The sequence below is a fragment of the Brachionichthys hirsutus genome, chromosome 2, assembly GCF_040956055.1.
Source record: "Brachionichthys hirsutus isolate HB-005 chromosome 2, CSIRO-AGI_Bhir_v1, whole genome shotgun sequence".
NCBI classification, from domain to species: Eukaryota; Metazoa; Chordata; class Actinopteri; order Lophiiformes; family Brachionichthyidae; genus Brachionichthys; species Brachionichthys hirsutus.
Window position 1 is genome coordinate 8,661,061 of NC_090898.1, and position 21,618 is coordinate 8,682,678.

A 21,618-nucleotide genomic window follows, 5' to 3' on the forward strand; every position below is an offset into this window, starting at 1 on the left:
TCTCAACACTTAGACAATGCCTCCATCCCATAATGAAACCGTTTTCACACTATAGTTTTTCTATAGCTACAAAAATATGTTTTTCTATTATCTATGTACTTTTTTTTTTTAATGTGTGATAAAATTGCAAACCAACAGTCCAAAGCAAATGAAACAAAGTGCGCTCACCAGTCTTTGTAAAAGAAAACAAATCATGGTGCATTTCATGGCTTTTCAGTTGTAAGACAGGAAGTAAGCGACTGATGCTGTGAGCGGCGCGTCTCGGCTCCTGCTCTGGGTGGTTGTCAGTCAGGCTCAAGATCATTTCTCTCAGAATGGTTTTGGCTTTCATCCTCCTCTCTATAAAGTTCCCTTCGAAGCACTATGGCTGCCAGTGTTGATGTACCCTCTAAACTCATGTGAATCTTTGGAGAGATGTGTCAGATGAAGAGGAGGAGGAGGAGGAGGAAGTTAGGGCAGGAATGATATAGAGTTCAGCCCGACGGTGCACAAATCTGTTCTCGCTTATTGCAAGGCTGCATGCAGAAACTACGTCAACACATTGGTACCCACGGGGTCAGGCATAAGTCCTACCTTCTCAGCCACCCAGTGAGGCGGAGGGTCAGAGAAACGTGACAATCGTGACCTTCGTCATGAAGACTTAATAGTAATTACATTTTAACAATGTTCTGTCTGGGCCAGCATCAGGCAAGAGAGGATCGGAAAAGCAACACATTGTTGCATTTCCGATCCTCTCTTGCCTTCAGTGTGGCCTTTCTTTGACTGTAATGGAGGTTGGCAGGTGCGCCTTGTAGCGATTTCTGTCGGCACAGCCTATTTTAAAAACACAGATTTGTTTGGGCCTGCATGCTGCCTGGGGTCAAGCCATCCAGTGGCCCGCGCCACGCCTCCTCTCACCTCACCCTCTCAGGGAGTGACAGGGGAGTGCAATCCCCTCGTCACTTTTCTGCTCTCGTGACCTTCCCAACCGGACAAGTTCAGATGTGGCTGCCGCCTGCCTGTCACCCAGAGCTGTGTTGATTCTCACGAAGGCCTTGTGTAGCAAACTGGAGAGTGTCTGGCCTGTAGAGCAGAAGGAGCCATGCAGCGCCGTGGAGGCTAGCGCTGCTCCTTGTGCTGCTTGTACCGATGGAAGCAGCTAAGCTACTGATAGGATGAGATGAACACATGGACCAGCCAGCGGTGACAGGAGGAAACCAACCCAGCCCCGAATACCATTATATGTAGCTTCAGGAGTTTAAAAAAGTGTGCATGTGTTTCTTCTGTAATGAGATGGCCCTGATGGGGCCCACGTGCAAGGGAAAGGGGCCGGGGGGGGGGGGGGGGTTATGAATGCATAATGAAAATCTCTTCTGTCTTCAGTCATTCTGCAGATCTCTCAGATCTGATGTTTACTTATTATTTTCTGTTGCTCCTCTCCCTTGCTGCTTGTCTGTGGATGATAATTGAAAGATCCCCCCCCCCCTCCCCCCGCCCTATCGTTGACTTTTTTTGACCATGTTTGTATCTTCACAGTGTGCTTTCGGAGTGGCTGTTCCTGACTGGTCAAAGTCAGAGCGTGTTGTGTCAGTACGGAGAGAAGAGGATTGGCCCATGAGTGGTGCGAATGGGTCCCGGGGCGGGTCTTAGAATGGCGTGGCTGAGAGGGGGGCCTTGCAATAGGTGATGGTGCGGGTGGTGTGTGGCAGCTGCTGCACGGAGAGCCAGCGGATTCGAGGATGCTGCTGCAGCCATCGCTGCAGCGACAGCCAAGGGGCTGGGCAGGAGTCCTGCACCCAAAACTTTGGTGAGTTCCTTGGAGAAGTTCATGGAGGACTACAAATCAAAAGGAGTCCACACAGACAAACAAGATAAGAGAGAGGAGATAGAGAGTGGTAAAAATGATTACTTCCAGAAGGTCAAAACATGCAGAGGAAACAAATGCCTTGATACAGATGTTTTCACTTTCGTTGAGTTGAGTTAGTATTTATTGGAAGAATTTAAAAAAGCCAAAACTGAAAAGCTGGCAGGAACATGCTGTAACTACTCCAAGGCCTGCTGTGTTTCATTACCGATGTCTGATCTGAGGATGTCACGTTTTATCGCTGTCACAGGAAATTCAACAACGGAACAATGAAATCTGTAATGTTACCGTCAGATCGGCTCCCCTGTGCTTCTTGTGTCGGCTGAGGAGAGGGTTAGGCTTGCCCGCCATGCCATCCCGGTGCCTCCGACTTGATATGTGCTGAAATCAAATGCAAATCATTCATTTATTTTATTGATCACAAATATGTATCATAATCTTCTTGTTCAAAAAATTCTGCAATGTAGAAGAAAGAGTTTTGTGATTAATTATAAGTGAGACTTTCAATGAGCTGTAATGAGCGAGAATCTGGATCATGTTTGACTAATTATTGGAATCACAAAAGGTTTCAAATGCGTGAGTCATCCTAAGACTTAAATCCAAATTTTACCCATGTTTTTATTAAGTATATATCTAATAAAATCCAGTTGGTTCTTAATATTTTTTAGATCAAACACATTTGGCTATACCTGTTTGAGTTGCAGTTCAGAGTTGACCCGCACATTGCAGATCTCACAGTGGAAGGTCCGCTCCTGAGTGTTGGGGTCCACTGGTCCCCCTCCCTGCTCTCCACTGGGCTTGGGGCCGAGGCGAGGATACGCCTTAATGGGGCCAAGCCCACTTCGTGCCTCAAGAATAGTTTTGTGTTTGGTTCCTGGAGGCATGCATGCAAACACACACACACAAAAGCAAAAAATAAAAACGCCACAGTTTAGATGAATAGAAAAGAAGGAAACAATCTGCTGAAATCTTGCTGAAGTAAAATGAAACTGTGCAGGATTTCTCTGCAACTGATAACATGTCATGAGGAACAGTGACAGTGACAGATATCCGGGCATTGATGAAAAGAAAAGAAAATACGCCGCTGCCAACATTCTTCTATAAATGATCCCATATGGACAACATGCAATAATGATTTAATGTACGCTTTTACCACAAGAGGGCTGCAGTGAGACATCTGTGCAGCTGAAGCTCTGGAAGGTGAACTCCAACCTTTCGCTCATATCATATCAACATAATACAGACGAACGATTTTGTTTATTATTCAGAGGACAAGATTGTCCTGTTCGCACTTCACTCGTTTATATGGCCGTCCTGCACCAGAATGGATGGCAGTAATGCTTCACTGAACACAAGCTGTCGGCAGTCAGTTTGAGATGGTGGAGATTTATGGCTGGATTGTTATTAAAAGCGGGTTTTTCTGAAGCGAGGATATATTTATGTGATTGTATAATTTTGCCCGCTTCTTTTGTTGTACTACAAAAGAAGCGACATGTCTAAACACGGTTTCTGAATCAGCCCCGTGCTGCGGAACTCTTGTTATAATCATGTTTCCAGTTAAACACGCAAACATTCTGTTCATTCTCAGCGCTGTTGCGTGATCACAATATGGGCGTGTTTCATTACAGATGACTGTGGAATGCAAAATAATGACTAAATACAGGTCTTCCATGGCAACAATGAAAAAGCCACATCAAATGAATGTTAGATTGATAGTTAAATAATAGAAATCCATCAAATACCCTGTTATTTATAATCAGTCCAGCAACAATGATAATGTAAGAATTCGGTGATTCAGAAAAGTAATTCTGTTGTTGATGTTTTCCATAAAGGATGCCCATTTCCTAAAAATAATTTAAAAGGCGTATAAAAATGGTAAAGTTCCAGAAGACGGCAAAATAATTGCAATGCTGGTGTGGAAAGTGGAGGCTTGGAGTTCTACTTGCGAAGAGGCTGGAATGTCAGACTTCGCTTGTTGTTCTATTTTGGTCTGAGAATGGATAGCCCAGTGGATCTTGTTGTTGCTGTTGTGGGACTGACTTGACTAACACACACATACTGTATAAAAGCACAGTAATATGGCTTGAACTGATTGCATAAATGTGGGGGAAAAAACCATACATGCATGACTAAAACTCTCTCTCTCTGCTGTGCGTCCAGTGCCACACATGCTGCTCATGTCTAAAGGACAGCGTCCCGCACACATGCTTTTATTTTTGGACTTTCTAACATGCAGCTATTTTTTTTTATTTCAAAGGCCTTCTGTAGGTTGATTCAACCTTAATGGCAGTGGCTGTCCTTTTATCGATCAAGAATTGATTAGGAGCTTTTTGTGGCTGCATTCATATAGCTAAGGTGACCGGACCCACATTATTCAAGGCAAGTTGGATACAGTTACGCTGAGTCAGGGCCTGATGGACTTTGCAGTTTTTCTTTATGTGCAGGAGAGAGTGTAATTCCCTAGAACGAGAAGCACGTACAAAAACTCCCCAGAGGGAAACGAGGTCAGAGGGAGCTCTTAGGCCATGGAACATAAAGGGTTAAAGCAGCCGCTGGGGTCCTTTAGAGCTCTGAGGAGGTCCTGTGCCCTGTTTTCAATGACAGCGATCCTAACAAGATGTTGCAAATATTCAAAAACTTAACGTCGTAATTACACAAGTATACGAAGTAAATATTTATTTTCATTGTAAACATTTCAAAATGTCTTCCCTCAGATCGACTCATTGTTTGTCTCTGAGCTTGTTGTTGTGAAAGGGATTATTGTCAACCTTTGCAGTGTTTTGTTTGTCACTTTTCCAGTGCATTTTAGAATGTTGTAAAAACACAGCTGTTGCTAAATAGATAAATGTTCCTCTGACAAACAGGATGAGACACATTTTGTTTCTAGCAAACACAACAGCAGCGCAGTTTGGGTAAACAGAGAGGAATTAAACTAGGAAGATCTTTCCTTCTCGTAAAAAAAACCCACCAATCTAATACCCAGGACGAGTGACTGGATAATGAATCTGGCTGAGAAGTACGAAAGCACTGCAGCGATGTTTGTGTACCGGAGCTTGCAGATCAACAAACCTTTGTTGTGGGCCTCCAGCTGTGACAGTGAATTGACAGCTACTTTGCACAGTGAGCAGTACAGCAGCTTCTTGGCCTTGTCCTCCTCTGTCTCCGGGCTGGACGGGCTGCTGGAGGACGTGGTGCCAGCAGCTCCGGAAACCAGGGGTCCAGATCCCGCCGGCTCTGAGCTGGTGCTGCCAATGCCACAGCCTGGGGAGGAGGAAGACGGGGGAATCAGGGGCGGAGTGGAGGTGGGCAGCAAGGGACACGCTGAGGGCATGGGGGGGTCCATGGGTGGGGCAGGTGGAGTGGTGAGAGGTGGAAGGGGCCCCGGGGCTAGCAGGGACCCATTTGACTGTGACAGAGGCTGTGATTCATCTACAAAAAAAACAAACAAAAAACAAAACAACAAAAAGACACAGGAAGAAAGAAATCATTAATGTCAAATCGACACAGAGATGGAGAGAATACTACTGACATCTGTGAAGAAGTATAGATCCCCGAAAACTAAAAGCGTCTCATGTGAAACCACATCATGAGCCACCCCCCAGTATAACGAGGATGACCGTCTGAGTTGTAGATCAGACCAACCAACAGCGGACGGGCACACGCGAGGCGGTTTTACGTCCCACTGCATGGGCCATAAAGTGCTCCATAAATGCTCCTTTTAATTTGAGTCACGTTTAAAGAGGATCCCAGGGGGAAACTGAGCGTCCCGTGTGTGTATAAATAAAGAAATTGCATGTTTGATACGTATCAAGGCCCTTTAAAGCTTTCAAGTGATCTCGCACTGATGTGGTCTCCTTCTATTTGAATGTTTCCAAAGGGAGGAACAGGAAACGGATAGATAGCTCCCCCCCCCGTGTGCCTTCCGACTCTTTCCCACACACACCTGCTGCTTCTGGCTGGGAATAAAGCAGCGTGACACTTGTCTTGGCCCAGGAGAACGCATGAAGTCCAAAGAAAATATGGCGGTGCTCTGGCTTTATCCTCGGCCATTTCCGTTCACGGCTTTGATTCATCATTGCTGCGGGTTAAGTGCACGATGGTAAAGCTTTTCTTGCCTTTCCATCACATAACTTGCTTCCACGTGATTTTCCAGACACATGTTTCTGGTCAGCCACTCCTAAATGGAATGACTTTGGCATTCACTAAGCATAGGGTGTTGGCTGAAAGAAGACCCCCTGAATTTGGGTGGGATATTCAGAACCCCCCCCCCCCCGACATCGGAAGAGATTGCAAGCCTTTCCCAAAACAACACAGGATATAATGGTGATTATACAGCCAATGTAAGAAAATCTAAACTAAACATGAAAGTATGAAAGTAATAAAATGGGCTATTTTCTGGGAAGGAAACAAATATTGACTTAAACTTCTCGACACGACTTTTTAATTTGTGCACGGTATGACTTCAGAGGAACGCTGCATCATCTCTGAATAAAATGCTGTTGTGAGTGCTGTCCATTCCACTGCTGTCATTGCATATGGAATGTTTCCAGTTCTGGCTGCACAGAGAATTTATCTTAGCTGAAAATATATTTTCACTCTGAATCTATGTGGTATTAAGAAGTCAATAAACCAGGCGTGGCTCAGCTGAGGGTCAGAGCTTAACATGTGGTTATGGATGGAGGTCTGCTGCAGCAAACTGTTCATCCCATGACTGTTTCACATCATGCATCACAGTCAATGTCTGAAGTCACAGAGAAAAAGCCCCCCCCCCCCCCCCCCCGGCTTCTATAACCACATTTCTCCATCTGACTCAACAACAAAGGATCACGACTGACCGAGCAGCAGAGTCTTTCTTTTTTTTGTCCTCTTTACTCACTAAAAATAAATAAGTAATGAAAGTTTTCTAAACTGTGCAGAAACTGGGGCGATGTTGGAAGTCTAATTAAACATTGATAAAGGAGTTAAATGACCTTTTTCCCCCTCCTGGCGTCGCCTCATATCCAAACAGAATTGGGTATTACTCACTGGGCGAGGCCAGCAGCAGGAGATAACTCTCTCCAGATGCTTTACACTATAGCCTGGTGTGTCTGCATTGCCAATTTCTACTTCACGATATTAAATCTATGTATAGTGTGTCATCCATGGTAAGAGATTCTGCTGATTAAACCATGGGATTTGATAGAGTAATTCAACTTCAGCTTTAAAGATGCTCCAATTTGTTGTATGACTGAAAGTTTAGTCTGATTCCTCGAGTTTCTCTAGTTTGTCTGTTGGTCGGCAATATAATCAGAAGCTCCGATGGCAGGAAACCTTCATTATGCAAACAGTGCGAGTGATTCCACAGGGCCAGCAGCTCCACACAGCCTTTATATAAAATGTAAAGTTAATGGTAAAACAGCTCATTGGAGAAATCAGTCCTGTTTGCAGGGGGGACTTCATGCGCTGATGCTTGTTGATGCTTTCAATAAAAGGGATTAATAAAAGTGTTTATTGATTTATCTCTGTGTATCTTCGCTTATGCAAATATTCAATCAATGCTGTGCAATCCAAACCAAACTACACCACGAGTGAGGTTAGTGTTATCCTAAGTTACAAGCTGTCAACAAGCTATTCCAGAAAAAACAGCAGAATCTGTGTGTGTGTGTGTTAGAGGGGGAGATTGGGGATCTGTTGGCCACCATTACCCCCCCCCCCCCCCCCCCCGCCCCAGGCCCTCTTAAAGATTAATGAGCAGCGAAACCCAACGCTGTTACTATATGAGAGGTGAACCTCATTCATAATACAGTTGGTGCCTTTTTCACAGTCTGGCCTGAATCCAAACTCCAGGTCACACCAGCACACACACACACACACACACACACGTGCACACACACACACCTACGCACACACAGCCAATGTGTAATAAGTGTATTTACGTTGATTATATTAGATCAGCTTGATTTTTTATTTCCTTTTAAATTTTGTTTCAGCTCTGAGTAACTTAATATGAAGTCATCATCAGTCTTCATCACATGCAACCCTAGACCTCACACGAAAGTCATCTGTTCAATTGACCTTAAGGGTGTGTGTAGGTGTGTGTGCGTGTGTTTGTGTATATGCAAGTGTTTGTCTAAAGTTCTAAACGGTGCAATAATACGAGTTTTTTTTTTTTATCAGCGGCCCTCATTGGAGGGGGAGTGTCAGACAGCAGAGGGATGAAGCGAAGGGGGAGGAAAGAGGGAAGAGGAGAGCTTGTCTCTAAACAGCTGCCCCTCCATCACCCACCAGCTGAGTCAAACCCTCATGAGGCAAAATCCCTTAAAGCCACAGGCCTCCTATTTAGTGTCAACTCCGACCACAAACTCTTTGAGGGCTGTAAAACGTATGACCTGCTGTGAGAGCTATAAATAGCTAGCAGTAATCACACAGTAAATCACCAGCAACATTTTGCTGCTGTAGTCCTCAGCAAGGTCTCTATGTGTGTGTGACAGATTAATGATAAGCCAGCAATGGCAGACTGCTTGGTACTATTTCGGAATCCTTCTAATATCTCAGAAGAAAGTGATGCTCGGTAAAATAACCACATCCACATCTGTGTGTCATGCTTGAAGGGGCCTGACCACATTGTTGGACTTTATGTTTGAGTGTGAGTGAGCATGCTATGTGTCTATAGCTTGTGTATATTTTTCTACTTCCAGAGTAACCCCCGAGTGACCAATGTTAATCTCCCCATAGGCCAAATCCCAGCATCCATTCTCCACACACTACTTTCCCAGTTGAGTCCATGCACAGCTGCTTGCTTCCAGAGATCTGTTCCATGAGACCCACAGGGCAAAAGGACAGGATCGCACTGAGGATATGAACACACACACACACACACACACACACACAAGCAAGCCTGCAGGCAGTCGAGGAAGAGACAAGGTTCCAGGGTCATGAGACAGAGGCTTGGATGGAAAAAGGCATTCTTTCACATATTGCTGCTTTCAGATCGTGATCATGACAGTCTTGTTTTGGCTCCTCGGGCTCTTGGACATCTCACTGATGGCAGCTGGCCTGGGGATGATCTCAGATCCCCGATATGGAAAGGAGCGTGAAAGTGACTGGCCCTCTTATTGCACTCTGATAACTGCCAGCATTTAAATGGATTCATACGGACAGAATAAGAATTACGTCTTATTTAGGGAATATAATACTGAGGCATCTGTTTTGCCCTTTCACAGACAACTTTTCTCTTTTCTTTCACTGTATTCGCTGTGTCCTTTTTTTTTTATATATATAGTGTGTGGTAAATGGTCAGCTAGAGAAAGCTTTCTAGAGGTCAACAAGACATGGTTTTCACTGCCTTGTGTGTCAAGCAGACAGAATGGGTCATTGCAGATGCGCACAATAGCCAGCGTCTAAATTCTAGCTTGAAATAGTAAGATGAGAGAGAGAGAGAGAGAAAATATTGAGTGAGCACAGACAGAAAGGAAGTTAGCACTTTGACCTTCGTGTTCGCTTATAAATAAATCTGCCAACAGGCGATTAATTCTCATTAAAGTCAGATCAGCTTTGTCATATCAGATCTAAAGCTGGCTCATATCCTGGACTATACCAGACACATAAACGATGATGATGCCATCTGTATTCTTTTCCATCATCACCACCTCCCTGGGCTCAGGTAGCGTGACAGCAAACACAACATACGCACAGTGCTGCTGGTCTCCTGGGAAATAGGCCTGCCCTGTTACCAGGTTCACATGCAACACTGATGCTGTGCCTAAAATGTATGGACACCGAAACAGCTTCAAGTTGCTACGCTAAAAACACATTGCTGTGGTCGGTCTGGTTTATACTGGGCGGTGGGGTCGTAATGCACTCAGCTCGTAGTGCCTCATCAAAACCCCCATCAGCACCTCTTCGGCTTCTCCTGTTAGTGTTTTATGTCCTCTCACCCGCGTTGCTGGGCTCGCTGTCTGGGGCACTGCCAGGGGCTGCAGGGGGAGATGGGGAGGAGGTGGGGGGCAGTGAATGAGGTTTGTCTCCTTCCTGAGGGCGACTCTTGGAGGTCTCGATGCCTTTGACTCTCCTGGCATGACGGTTTCCTTTGTAATGAGCTTCTGCTTGGCTCTATAAGAGAACATAAAAAAAAAGAAGCATGTCATACATCGGATGCCAACAGGCGAATTAAACGTCACGGGCTGGATCAGACTCGCTGTGCTCCATGCATGCATTATGATAGCATGTTATTTGATATTCTCTGGGGACTTGAGTGGATATATGGATGGCTCACAAGCAGGAATACAACGATTCAATGATGTGGATGTTATATTTTTGACCTGTCTGTCCCCCCTCGTATCTTAATTAAATCCATGCTGGGTTTTCATATGAACAATACATTTCCATGCAGTTAAATCTAAAATATTTTTTGGAACCTGTGCTTTTCTACTTTGGACCCAAATGCTCAGCTGAAAGTTTTGACATACAACCTCCCACATTCCCGAACCTCTGAAAAACTCCGAGAGCACTAGCTTGGCTTCAGCATTCATTTCTACAGCCATGCTGAGAGACAGGCCAAAGGTCGCTGAACTCACAGACTGTCGATTCCTACAACACAACACTGTGATTGGCATCAGCTGCTAACTGAAAGGGGTCATGCTCTTGCATATTCTCAGACTTAATAGCTTGCTGTGGAATTGTCATACTCTAAATACACATGCAGCAAAGCCCCTGTCTGTAATATCTCATAAAAAGATGAACTGGGGGATGCAGCCTCTCAGACTGGATGGTTTTCAGGGACTGGAGTTCATCCTGCATTCCAGTGATGGAAAGACACTCGCAGAGATCTATTACCGAAGGTCGTGCAGCTGATCTCCCGATGAAAGGCAAAGCTACTGGCTAATGTGCTTGTTCAGAGAGTAAACACCAGGGGTGAATCATTCATCAGGAGACTACTGGGACATCGGGCGGGGGGGGGGGGGGGGGGGTCTTTAGTCCAGGCATATGTTTGTGTGTCAGCGCAGAGGTATCCAATTCCTGCACAAGATGGTGGAAGAGAAACAGGAATGCTGGACGGCGCATTCACCAGTGGTCCAGCTTAACAGGCTACAGAAATGAAGGTAAAAAAACACACACAGGCAAGCACGCAAGTGAGCAGGTGGTCTTCATGAAGATGAAGCCATCTGGTTTTTATCACCCGTCTATCACGGCCTTAGAGTCCCTCGATTAAATACACAAATCGGCTCCTTGCTGAAACAGAGACATTATGTCAGTACTGCCTTTGATTGAGACGGCTCCCTGCTATGCCGACAGATGTTACATTCCACGTGCTACACTAGTGGAGTAATTGTCATACCGTGGGACCAATGATGAAAACGATTATTAAGTGGCTGGATTACAGTTCGTTGCCAGGAAGAGACATCGTTGCCAGGGATATACATGATCCTGGAGTATGGACAACAGCTGCAATAGGTGATGAAATCCTCAGGGAATTTAACTGATATCTCACTGACAACAAGCTCAGGCAAAGGAGGCAAGGGTTGAAGAGTAACATGTGTGAGCCTGGGTATTTACTTTTGCTCTATGTGTGTGCCTGATGGCATCCAAGATGTGAAACAGGGGCTGCAGCGATTTAAAAGATCACACATATCTCAATAATGATGACAAACGGTGCTCTGGAGTTAGCTGAGCCCGTGAAACTGGATCCTGTCAAAGGGATCTTAAGAAGCTGCTTTCTCAAAGCCTGCAGATCACGGCGTGAGCACAGGGGTCAGGGGCTACAAAAAGAGAGTTGACATCTGAGACGAGAAAACAGGAATGACATGACATGCAAAGGTATGGTGGTGCATGGTGAAGAGGACACAGAGACATGGCGGCGCCATGCCAAAGGGATCAACAGCAAGCATCAAAGTATCCATGTAAGGTCCTGATGGAGAGAGGGAGCAGAGAATGAGTTGAGGACGAAGAAGGAGAGTCGTTGCCGAGCCAGGCAAGACAAAACAGGTGATGTAAAAAAGTCATACAGAGAGCGATAAAAGCAAAGGAAATCTCAGCGAGAGGAAACGCCGCACGCCTGTGACGCCCGTGTTTCATTATGCAAGAGGCTCAAACTGAGCAAGTTGTGATCTTGCAGCATATCTAAAGCTGCAGCTCAGTGAGGAAGAAAAAAAAAGTAGAGGAAGTTAAAAGTGAGGTGGTGATGTGTGTTGTTTTTTTGGGGGGGGGACTAGACTTAGTTCTGCTGCAGCAGCTGTGACATCAGCATAGTGCAGCAGAACCTGTGATATCACCCAAGCAGTACGCCACCAAGGTTACTGTGCATTAACCACCTTGAACACCACATGCTGCAGGGATCGCAGTGCACAAATCCTTCCTCATCATTTTCTGCCATCTCCTCCCCCCTTTATGCCACCTCGTTCCCTCATTCCCAAGCTCCACTGGGGCTGTCAGACCCCAGAGACTAATCCATGCCCTTGACAAATGCATCTTATAATAAATAGTGACAGGCAATTTTAGGCACTTCCACGCTGTAAATAATGCAGCATGAGAGAGAGAGAGAGAGAGATAGAGAGAGAGAGAGAGAGAGAGAGAGAGAGAGAGAGATGGGCAGACAAAGAGAGAAAAATCACGTGGTAAAGATGAATGGTGGTAAAACGATGCGTGAAATGAGGGGAGCAGAGAAGAAGAGCTGTAGCCTTTGTAGACAAATGAATTGATCATTACATGATAGGCACTAATCACTTGCTTTGACCTCAATAACCTTGACTGGGTTGATACACTTGCAACAGAAAAAGGCGAAATGTCAACATCAAATGCAAGAATGAATTTTTTTTCTGAGAGCAGAAAAACTGAGGAAGCTCGGGATTCTTCGAAGTGATTCCCGCTGTATTACTTGGCAGTACATAAAATAGAACCGTGTGGGTGGAGAGTCATTTGTTGTCGACATAAAGGCCTGTTTTTCTCCAGCTGAGCTCAGTAGGAAAAGCACAATCTACACACAGTTTTACACTGCCTATATACTGCAGGGGACTCTTTTCTCTTGAGCACTCCAGGTGACACTCAAAGGAATGTGCACATGTGTCACTTTTCTGTCAGGAATTAAAGGCACAACTGCTGTGTTGGAGGTGTCACCTGATACATCGAGCACACAGAGAGAGTATATTTAAACCCACGAAATATATCAGTAAACACAGAATTTAGAAAACAGCTTCCAGGCAACATAAGAACAGAATCCTGTAATAGTCCTCATGTTATAACAAAATGTTATAAGCAGAGGAATGGTTGTTGCGCACTATGATGATCTTACTTTACATAGATCTGTCACACATTCCTTCATCAATATTGATTGATACAGATTGATTCTCTTCTTATACCCCCAAGGAAAATTTCAAGAACTACAACAACTTTTTATGTTTTTAGTTTTACCATATACCCTGCAACAAACAATTATATAAACATTGATATATCTCTAATCTACTCTATGCATTTTAAACTGCATCTTTTAAGGAAGACTATTTTATAAACCCCATTGGAGACACTTGAAGCAGCGATGTGGAGAAATGCTCAAAACATACTAGAGGAGTCACAAACCAGAAAGCTGCCTGTCAGAGTTTGCTGTCAGCGATCTTGTGGAGACAGAATGATTTAAAGTTCATACTCTACAGAGTTGGGACATAAATTGACCCTGGAAAGACATGTCTTTAGTTGGTGAACATGCAATGTGGAGATTCAAACTAGACAAGACACATGTGACAACATTTCCTGCCTTCCTTAAGCGCTGATTGGCTTGGAATGACAGTTTTAAAATCTCCATGAGTCCATGCAGACACTGGGAAAATACACCGAAAAGTTCCAGGTCTTCCGGTAGATTTGAACCCAGGACCTTCTTGCTGTGTGGCAACAGTGCCACCCACGACTCCACAGTGCCACCCTGTCATGTCGAGTCCATTCTCCAAATGATTTACAGTCTTAATGGCACCATGAGGAGAAGAAATCTCTCCAGCAGGGCCAGATTATGATTGGATATCACTCCCAGGATCATGCCAGAAAGTGACAGACAGTATTTGAGAGGCGAAGCGTGACATGCCGCTTGAAGCGGCATCTATCAACTCACTCTGTAAATGCTTTCCAGTTATTCTGCCATGCAAATCAACATGTTGACTGTTGACTTCAACATTTAAGCCATGAAACCGTTCACGGATCGACTGTGTGTCTTATATCCTTGTATCTGACTGTGGTGCTCAAAGTATTTCCTCATATAAACATCTCTGTCTAAGTGTTTCCCGAGCTCATGAAGACATAGAGCAGAAGGCTCTGCGCAGAGCAGACTAAAGATTACAGCCTTGCAGCTCCCTGACCACATGGAGCCATGATTGCAGACCTGAGGAGTATATATAGCATCCGTCCACTCCTTAACGTTGCGTCCTGCACGCCCCGGTCCTGATGTCTGCACCACCGAACAAAGACGATTCCAACCAGAGTATATGCTGCATATATCCTGAAATTTGTCTTGTTTTCATGTCTATTTTATTTGTCCTCAGCGGCATGGAAATACTCAAATTGGGTTGGGATCATTTGGCACAAAATACTTCATATAATTGTTTTGTTTTGTTCAATTGTTAACAGTAGTATATGCAAGTTGTCCATGGGTATAAAGTATCATTAAACTTCCATTATGAGTTTAGATATTCAAACTGTTCCATATGGATAGAAGCAGGTGAAACTGATTCGAATTAATTAACAGAACCATGAAAAAACACCGAGCTGCAGTGAACACGCTCTTCACTACGTGACAAGCTAATGAGAGCTTCACTGCACACATGTTCAAGACAATAATTAAGCTTGATGCAGAAGAATTCGCATGGAAATGCAGCAAAACAAAATGCTCAACCTTGGCTTCTGCAGCAGCCCCTTGAGATTTTGTGCTTGCAGTGATTATTGTTTCCACTACCCTCAACAGACTGCAAGTGAAACAAAAACACTTCCAACAGGGTCACAGCTGACGCAACACAACCCAAAGACAAATGCCACATCCATGGGAACAGGATGGAAACATTCCTGGAGAAAACCTGCACGATGTGACAGATGTGTGCGAGCGATCAGCGAGATGAGGCGCGTTCAATGCCACGCGGGAGAAGCCGATATCCCGTGTTGGGTTTTTGTCATGCTCCTGTACCTCTGAGTTGAAGCGGATCTGGCAGACGTTACAGGAGATGACTGGCCGCTTGGTCTTCATCAGTGGGACTCCAAAGGTGTGGTTTATTACCGCCTTCTGCACCGGGTCCATCTGACAGGGAAATGTCCAGGGAGAGAGAGAGAGAGAGAGAACAGTCAAAACTACCGCCATGAGCTATCATTCATGTACGTCCACTACTACTACTGCAGCATTTCTGTGCTCCAGATGTCCCGCTGCTACAATTCAATCGGCCAGTCAGTCATGATGATGTATGTGTTAACCAGCTTTCTGCGTCAGAGCCTAAACCAAAAAGCCTTGGAACAAAAATGGTGGAATGAAGTAAACAAGCAAAGTCTACAGCATTTTCCATGTGTTTATTGCACGTCTGTGATCTGCAGCACAGCGCGGACAGCACATAACTCAGACACACGCTTCTGGTCCCAACCTAATTGTTTCAGCTGGGACGTCCATCGTGCGTGTTGTGCTAAGCACCACGTATAAATGTATCTGGAGAGGTTTAGCAGCGCTTCGATGTGCTGGTGGATAAGCCCCCGTATTTAAACTCTGCACCAGACACAAAAGACCCTGCCTGAACAGATCTAAAAAAAAAGGGCTCAGTCACTAAATCTATGTTTATAGGATAATCAGTGTTAAACGGCCTCAGCATTAAGTTCAGAGTCTGAAGCAGGCCAAAAAAAAAAAAAGATCTGTCGTTTTCAGGGTTAGAAAAAGCTGTGAAGGCAAACGAACTTGATGTTGTGTGATTTGAATTCACGTGGCAGTGACGGAATGTTCCAGGGAGTCCTCCAAGCCTGATGCAAACCTGTCGGCTTGGAGAGCACAACACACTCTAAATTACTCAATTTGGCTCGTCACTGCATTTAATTTCAGCACCAGCTTTCCCTGAAGCCACATTGCTCCCAGAGCCTCGGCGCAGAGGAGAAGAGGCAGGGTCGAAAAAAGAGCAGCGGAAATAAATATTCTCATTCTCAATCACGGACAATTTGAGTTTCTGAATGCTGCTTGTTACTTGGCAACTCCTTAGAAACAGGGAGAACAGAGGGAGAAAGGAATGTGTGTGTGTGGGGGGGGGAGACATTTAGTTGTGTGACATGACTGCACAGAGACGCACCATCTGGAGGCGCACGCGTATGGGTGAGGGGGTGGGAGAGAAAGATGAATTAGGACAGATACAGAAAAGCGGGAAAGATTCCAGCGAGCGAGAAGATGAGGCCCAGGCCGGACATTCTCACATCGCACATTCGTATATCTCATGTCCCATTCTCATGACTCTCACACGCCATATTGAGTGACTTCCTCATTTTCTCTCCCAATAAAGAGCAGAATTCAGACTCTGCTGGTCTTTCTATGAATTCAGATGAGCAGATGAAGGACCCGATGCTCGACTGTCAGAGCAACTCGCTCAGCTGGGACTACGCTTTCCAGCAAAGCATCTGTCTCGGCTTTTTCACGAAATCTTTTGCCACTTGCACCTCTGGGTCACACTGAAGGCAAACCTTAATTAAAGTACTGCATGTTTTTTTTTTTTTATGCCTGTTATGTCATCACCCCTACGAGAAAAGTTTTACAAATGTTAAACAGGCATAGGTGGAGTAAGTGCACACATGAGTCATGGGCTTCTCCCTCCCAGTTCAGTACTCTGGGTCAGCTCTAATATATCCAGTTAATTCAACGGTTAAAAAAACCCGTCTGCCTTCCAGCTGCCAACAAGTGTTTTTGGAAGCAGCAGCTCACCATGACCTCTTATTCCAAAGCGTTCCAAAACATAGCCTCATGAAAAATGAGCATAGCAGTCGAGGGCCTTTTCCTGAACTCACTTTCAGCAACTTTGAGCATTTCCTGTATTAACAGTGTACGGCTAAATTAGTTTAACAGCTCAAATGTACTCGCTGAAAACGTTTGTGTGTGTGTGTCGGAGCTTTCTGGATGACACGGCTCTCGTAGAAATGAGTAAGGAAGGCGCAGCATCACTCCGAGGTTAAGTCAACAGCTCCGCAGGACCTAAAGACCAAAACGCCCAAATACCTTTTGTTAACACAGAGCCCTTTCTGTGGAGAAATGGCACGTAAATCTGTCAACACCCTGATTTGAGGTGTTTATTTGACTTTCTTTTCCATTCCCCGTGCCTTCGTCCTTACGCTTTCTTTTCAAGTCTTTCATCATCTCTTGTTTTTTGTTCCCTCTTCTGGAGCATTTGATGAATTCGCTGTAACAATAAGGAATGTACCTACACTGTGACTTTCAGTGGGACCACTCTGGCAGCCACAGTAATGTCTATGCCGCGGCAACAGCCTTTGAAGCTTAACGTGCCTTTAAGTTGAGCCCAGATTGAGAGATGATTGATTAAAAAAAACAAAAGAATACAATCTCAAACGCATCAAATTCAGACTCCGAGCAAATGAGGTACTCACCGTCCTGTCCTCTGTGTCTGCAGAAGCTTGCAGCAGCATCGGTCCTCCTGTGACTTTGCTGCTGCTCGAGGTGAGTGCTTGGCTCTCAGCATGTGTGAGGCTGGGAGTGTGTGGTGCACCTTCCCTGCTCATTCAGCCTCCTATCGTTGGCTGATGGGAACCAGTGCTGACTTAAACTAGCTCAAATGCAAGCCCTAGTGGGGCATTGCTGGCAAAGTTTTCTTTGCTTTCCTCTTTTGGAAATGCTTTGCCTCGCTTGGAAAGACTGTAAAGAGACGGTGAATTGGATGGCAGATGACTTTTCATAAGTCTCTGCCTTGCTTTCTCTTTGTTTTTCACAGACACATCACCTCAAGTTCTTGTGCCTCCTCCTCAGCTTCCTATTCCTCTCTGCTCCTTTGTTTTCTCTCGTTCTGTCTTACACTTCTCTGTAGAGTGTTTCGCTCTCTTGAATTTTCTCCTCCCCTTCGCTCTCTCTCTCTCTCTTCCCCACTCGCTCGCTCGTCATACACAGTCAGTCTGTACAGAGGCATTCAGGATTGTCTTACACTCTTCTCGTGCGAGAGAAACCTTCCTCAAAATCACACCATCCGATCGTCCGACAAAAAAAAACCCATTTGTAAACACAAACACCCCAACAACACACTTCCTATATGGCATCTTGCAACGGTCCACATATCTGATAAAGACCTCACGAGCAATCAGAAATAAGACTTTGGCTTCAGTCCGAAGCCCGCAGAGGTGACAGCTATGGTGAAATCGGAGCTAATTGAGCTGATGTAAGGATAAAAGTGTGGTGAGGGAGGTCATGCACTGTGAGAGAGGGAGTTTGTGAAGAGGCGGGGGGGAGATGAAAGGTGGCCAGAAAGCAGGGGAGACTCAACAACTCTATTCCGTGGCTGTGCATGATTAGACAACATCATTCAATATTCCTGCTGCTGCAGCCTGAGTGAGTCCACATCAGGGCAGGTAGTTCGGCTCAGAGGTGCACGAGCATCAGGAGCAGCTGCTGCAGATACATAATTCAGCATCGTCATTGTCTGGAGGCACATTGGACAAGACGGGCGGACAGAGGACAAATCGCATTAGGGGTACATTAAAACTGCCGGTGGGTTTCGGAGAGGCAATTTCTCCGCTGTGGCGCTATTAACCCTCAATCTGAGTCTCATTAAATCTATACAAATGCAGGACAGGCCACTTATTAAAAGAGACTAATGGACCATCTATCAGCTTAGGGACATTTCCGTTTAGGGCTGTTACTGATAGAATGCTGTATATTCAATGAGGTGTTTTAAATATCCGCAATCATCACACAATGTTGGCGCAAATGTGTCTTTAATGTGAAATAGCCAAGCTCACCCAACATTCATGAGGTTAAATCAGGGGTGGGCAAACTTTTTGACTTGCGGGCCACAATAGATTCTAAAATTTGGCAGAGGGGCCGGACCAAGAACAGATGGATGGAGTGTTTGTGTGAGCTAATATAAATGACACATGAAAGCTATTGCATTAAAGGATTTGGCCTTTTACAGGTAGCATTACAGGGAAAAGGTCAAATGAATGAGGTTTAATTATAATAACATTTTATTTAATAATATAATTTGGACAAGTTTGGCAGGCCGGATTAAAAAGACCAACTGGCCGCATATGGCCCCCGGGCCTGGGTTTGCCCATGCCTGGGTTAAATGAAAGAGTCGAGACTTTAGGAGAGCTGTTTGAACATCTTTCTGCCTGAAAGCCCAAGAAGCTGTAGAATATTGGCAATGGATTTACTCAGCTGCACAATATGCTACAGTAAAATGAAGATGTCTCTTGGAAATCTGAGGGCAACGACTTCCTCCGCAGGAGAACATCAAAACATCGGCGCCAGTAGTAGCTTAAAGCCGGCGTTTCCCCAAGATCTTCAATAAGACAATGGTGACAGTGTCAGTCAATCGCTGCTCCAGTTAATGCAATACAGTAAATTAAGTTGATTTGTCTATGTGGGCGTTACAGTTTGCAGGGGGGGGTAACAAAGTCGGCGTGTCGTCTGAGCCTGGCCTATGGCCCCATCTCCTGGCCACGCTCCTGCAAAACACCACTCAGGGATGAGCTGCAGTCTTCATAAGTGTCACCCCCCCCCACCCCCTGCAGGCCCTGAGAGCGAGACAGAAAAAACTTCTGAGGGAGCTTTCAGGTCCTTGCTAGCGGCTGTAAAAATGAAAACCGAGGGGCTCTATATTTCTTTTCTTTTTTTCTGCATGGTAATTATTGTTAATGTGGTGTTCGGTTAATGTTACTATCCTTGTACCATACATTGCTGGCGCAAGAGTCAGATGCTGAACAATTAGTAGCAAGATATTAGTCCATTGCAAATTTGGGGCCAAAAACCAACCAGACAAAAAGACATGTAGAGAAAAACTCTCTCAGACGTGGTTGAAGAATCGCATTGGTTCACATGTAGTGTGTACAACGTTGAATATATTGAAATTCCCTAATGGTGTCTGGAAGAGCAGTCGGCACATTATGCTGAGCCGGTGAAATGTTAAATGTCCCCACGGTCTCATCTAACTGATAAGATGTTAGTCTGAGCCTGGGGAAACAGGAAGTTCCCTCTCGGTTGAAATAAATATCACACCAAACAAACTCTGGTGTTTGAAGCACACAGCTATAAAGATGGCCTTAGAAATAATCTTGAATAAGGAATGAATTAACGAAGTTGTAAGACAGTCTGCCTCTCTTGTGAAGTATCAAAACAATTTAATTTAAAGCTAGTCATTAAATGACAAAAACAAATATGTGGAACACATGGCAGCTGTCAACACGACAGAAGAAAGCATTGTGGATGCGAGAAAATAAATCAATCCCACATTTAAAAGAGAACTAGGTCACTCGTGTGTGTTATTATTACACTGAGGGATGTCTTATGTGTGTGTTTGTGTTTGCATCAACTCTCACCGTGTTGAAGTTGTGGAAGAGGCTCATGCTGTGTAGAGGAGGGGTGGTGTCCATGGGGAACGGCAGAAAGGGCTTCATATCCAGGTGGGGCTGGATCATGGTGGGGGTCCGCAGGAACGTAGGCACTGCCGCTCCGACCCTGTTGATGCCTCCTGCCCACAGAAAAGAGCCATGAATAAGATATGCAGGTCTTTTTATTATAACTCTAATGTCCCAAACCATTACCATGTTTGTTTTGACAATTAAAGTAATGATTGGAAACACAGGTTACGGCCATTGGACTAAAATAAAGTATGAAATCAAACAAATGGGCAGAATGATGCAGATTATTACTGATTGCGTGCTTCTGGAATGCGCCGCTGAATTCCAAAGAAGTACAATGAGACATAATTGCACTGAAAGGCAATTATTTCTGTGCAGACAGAGCAGATCTGTGTGGCACCCCTGAGGAATGCAACTATGGGGGGAAAGCCGCGGTTTGGCTGATGCTGATGCACGAATATTGCTGCGAATAGACATTCTGTTTTTCCTGAAACACTGACATGACTGATGACGCGCCAACATGCAGTGACACCGCTGCGCACAAACGTTCCGATACTGCGGGCTTTGGTAGAATTCATATGGCTGGCATGTGTCATTATGCTAAAAACATTTGCAATGAAGCAGGGACGCCACAGAGGAGAAAGAAAGACCACAAAGATGGTTGGGGGGGGGGGTCCCCTCTCATCCACCTGCCTGCCTGTCCCCTCTCGTCTTCAGGGACATGTATGCTGCTTGATGATAGTAAGCTTCATCTCAGCATGTGCAGCTTTGTGTTATCCTGGTTCGTGCACTAGAGTTGTGTTACCGGACAGCATCTAATTAAGGAACGACTGAAAACGTGGACTCCGATTCCTCCACCTATGTGTGACGCATGCTACACGGCATTGAACACATTAGACACGGTGTGGAGTGGAATTTATTTTTGCAGGGGTCACCTCTAATCCTACTGCAAGGTTACCCGACGCACAAACAAATGCACACGCCTATACGCTATGTCAATGCTAAATCCTCTCATAACAGAATGCAAGGTTGTCATCGTGATAAACAGCACCCTATTCTCATCATCACCTCCATCTGCCTCTCTCCCACTGCTCCTTGTTCGCCCTCGTCTCCTCTTTAACCTCTGTCATGGATGATAGCGATGGAGCCCACACAGCCAGCTCAGCCTCAGCGAGCTCTTAGATTAAGCCTCTTAATATCAGCCACTGGATTTTTGTGGCTTTCAAAAT

The 21,618-nt window shown here is 45.0% G+C and overlaps 1 protein-coding gene across 1 annotated transcript; it reads right to left on the reverse strand.

The window, feature by feature from the left end:
* Window positions 1-1,513: 1,513 nt before the first annotated feature.
* On the reverse strand, window positions 1,514-20,446 carry znf385a (zinc finger protein 385A). The gene is made up of 7 exons (XM_068747672.1): window positions 20,348-20,446; window positions 14,979-15,089; window positions 9,760-9,934; window positions 4,913-5,272; window positions 2,533-2,717; window positions 2,132-2,224; window positions 1,514-1,815 (listed from the first exon to the last, which is right to left on the reverse strand). Exons 1-7 carry the CDS (start codon window positions 20,444-20,446, stop codon window positions 1,567-1,569), a joined length of 1,272 nt encoding a protein of 423 aa, XP_068603773.1. The 3' UTR covers window positions 1,514-1,566.
* Window positions 20,447-21,618: the final 1,172 nt, after the last annotated feature.

Coding starts and splice junctions, on each gene's coding strand:
- znf385a (XM_068747672.1), bottom strand. CDS start 20,446: ATGATCCAGCCCCACCTGGATATGAAGCCCTTTCTGCCGTTCCCCATG. Junction 5,273..9,759: donor CAGCGAGCCCAGCAACGCGG/GTGAGAGGACAT, acceptor TTTTTTTTGTAG/ATGAATCACAGCCTCTGTCA. Junction 2,225..2,532: donor CTGAACTGCAACTCAAACAG/GTATAGCCAAAT, acceptor ATTTGATTTCAG/CACATATCAAGTCGGAGGCA.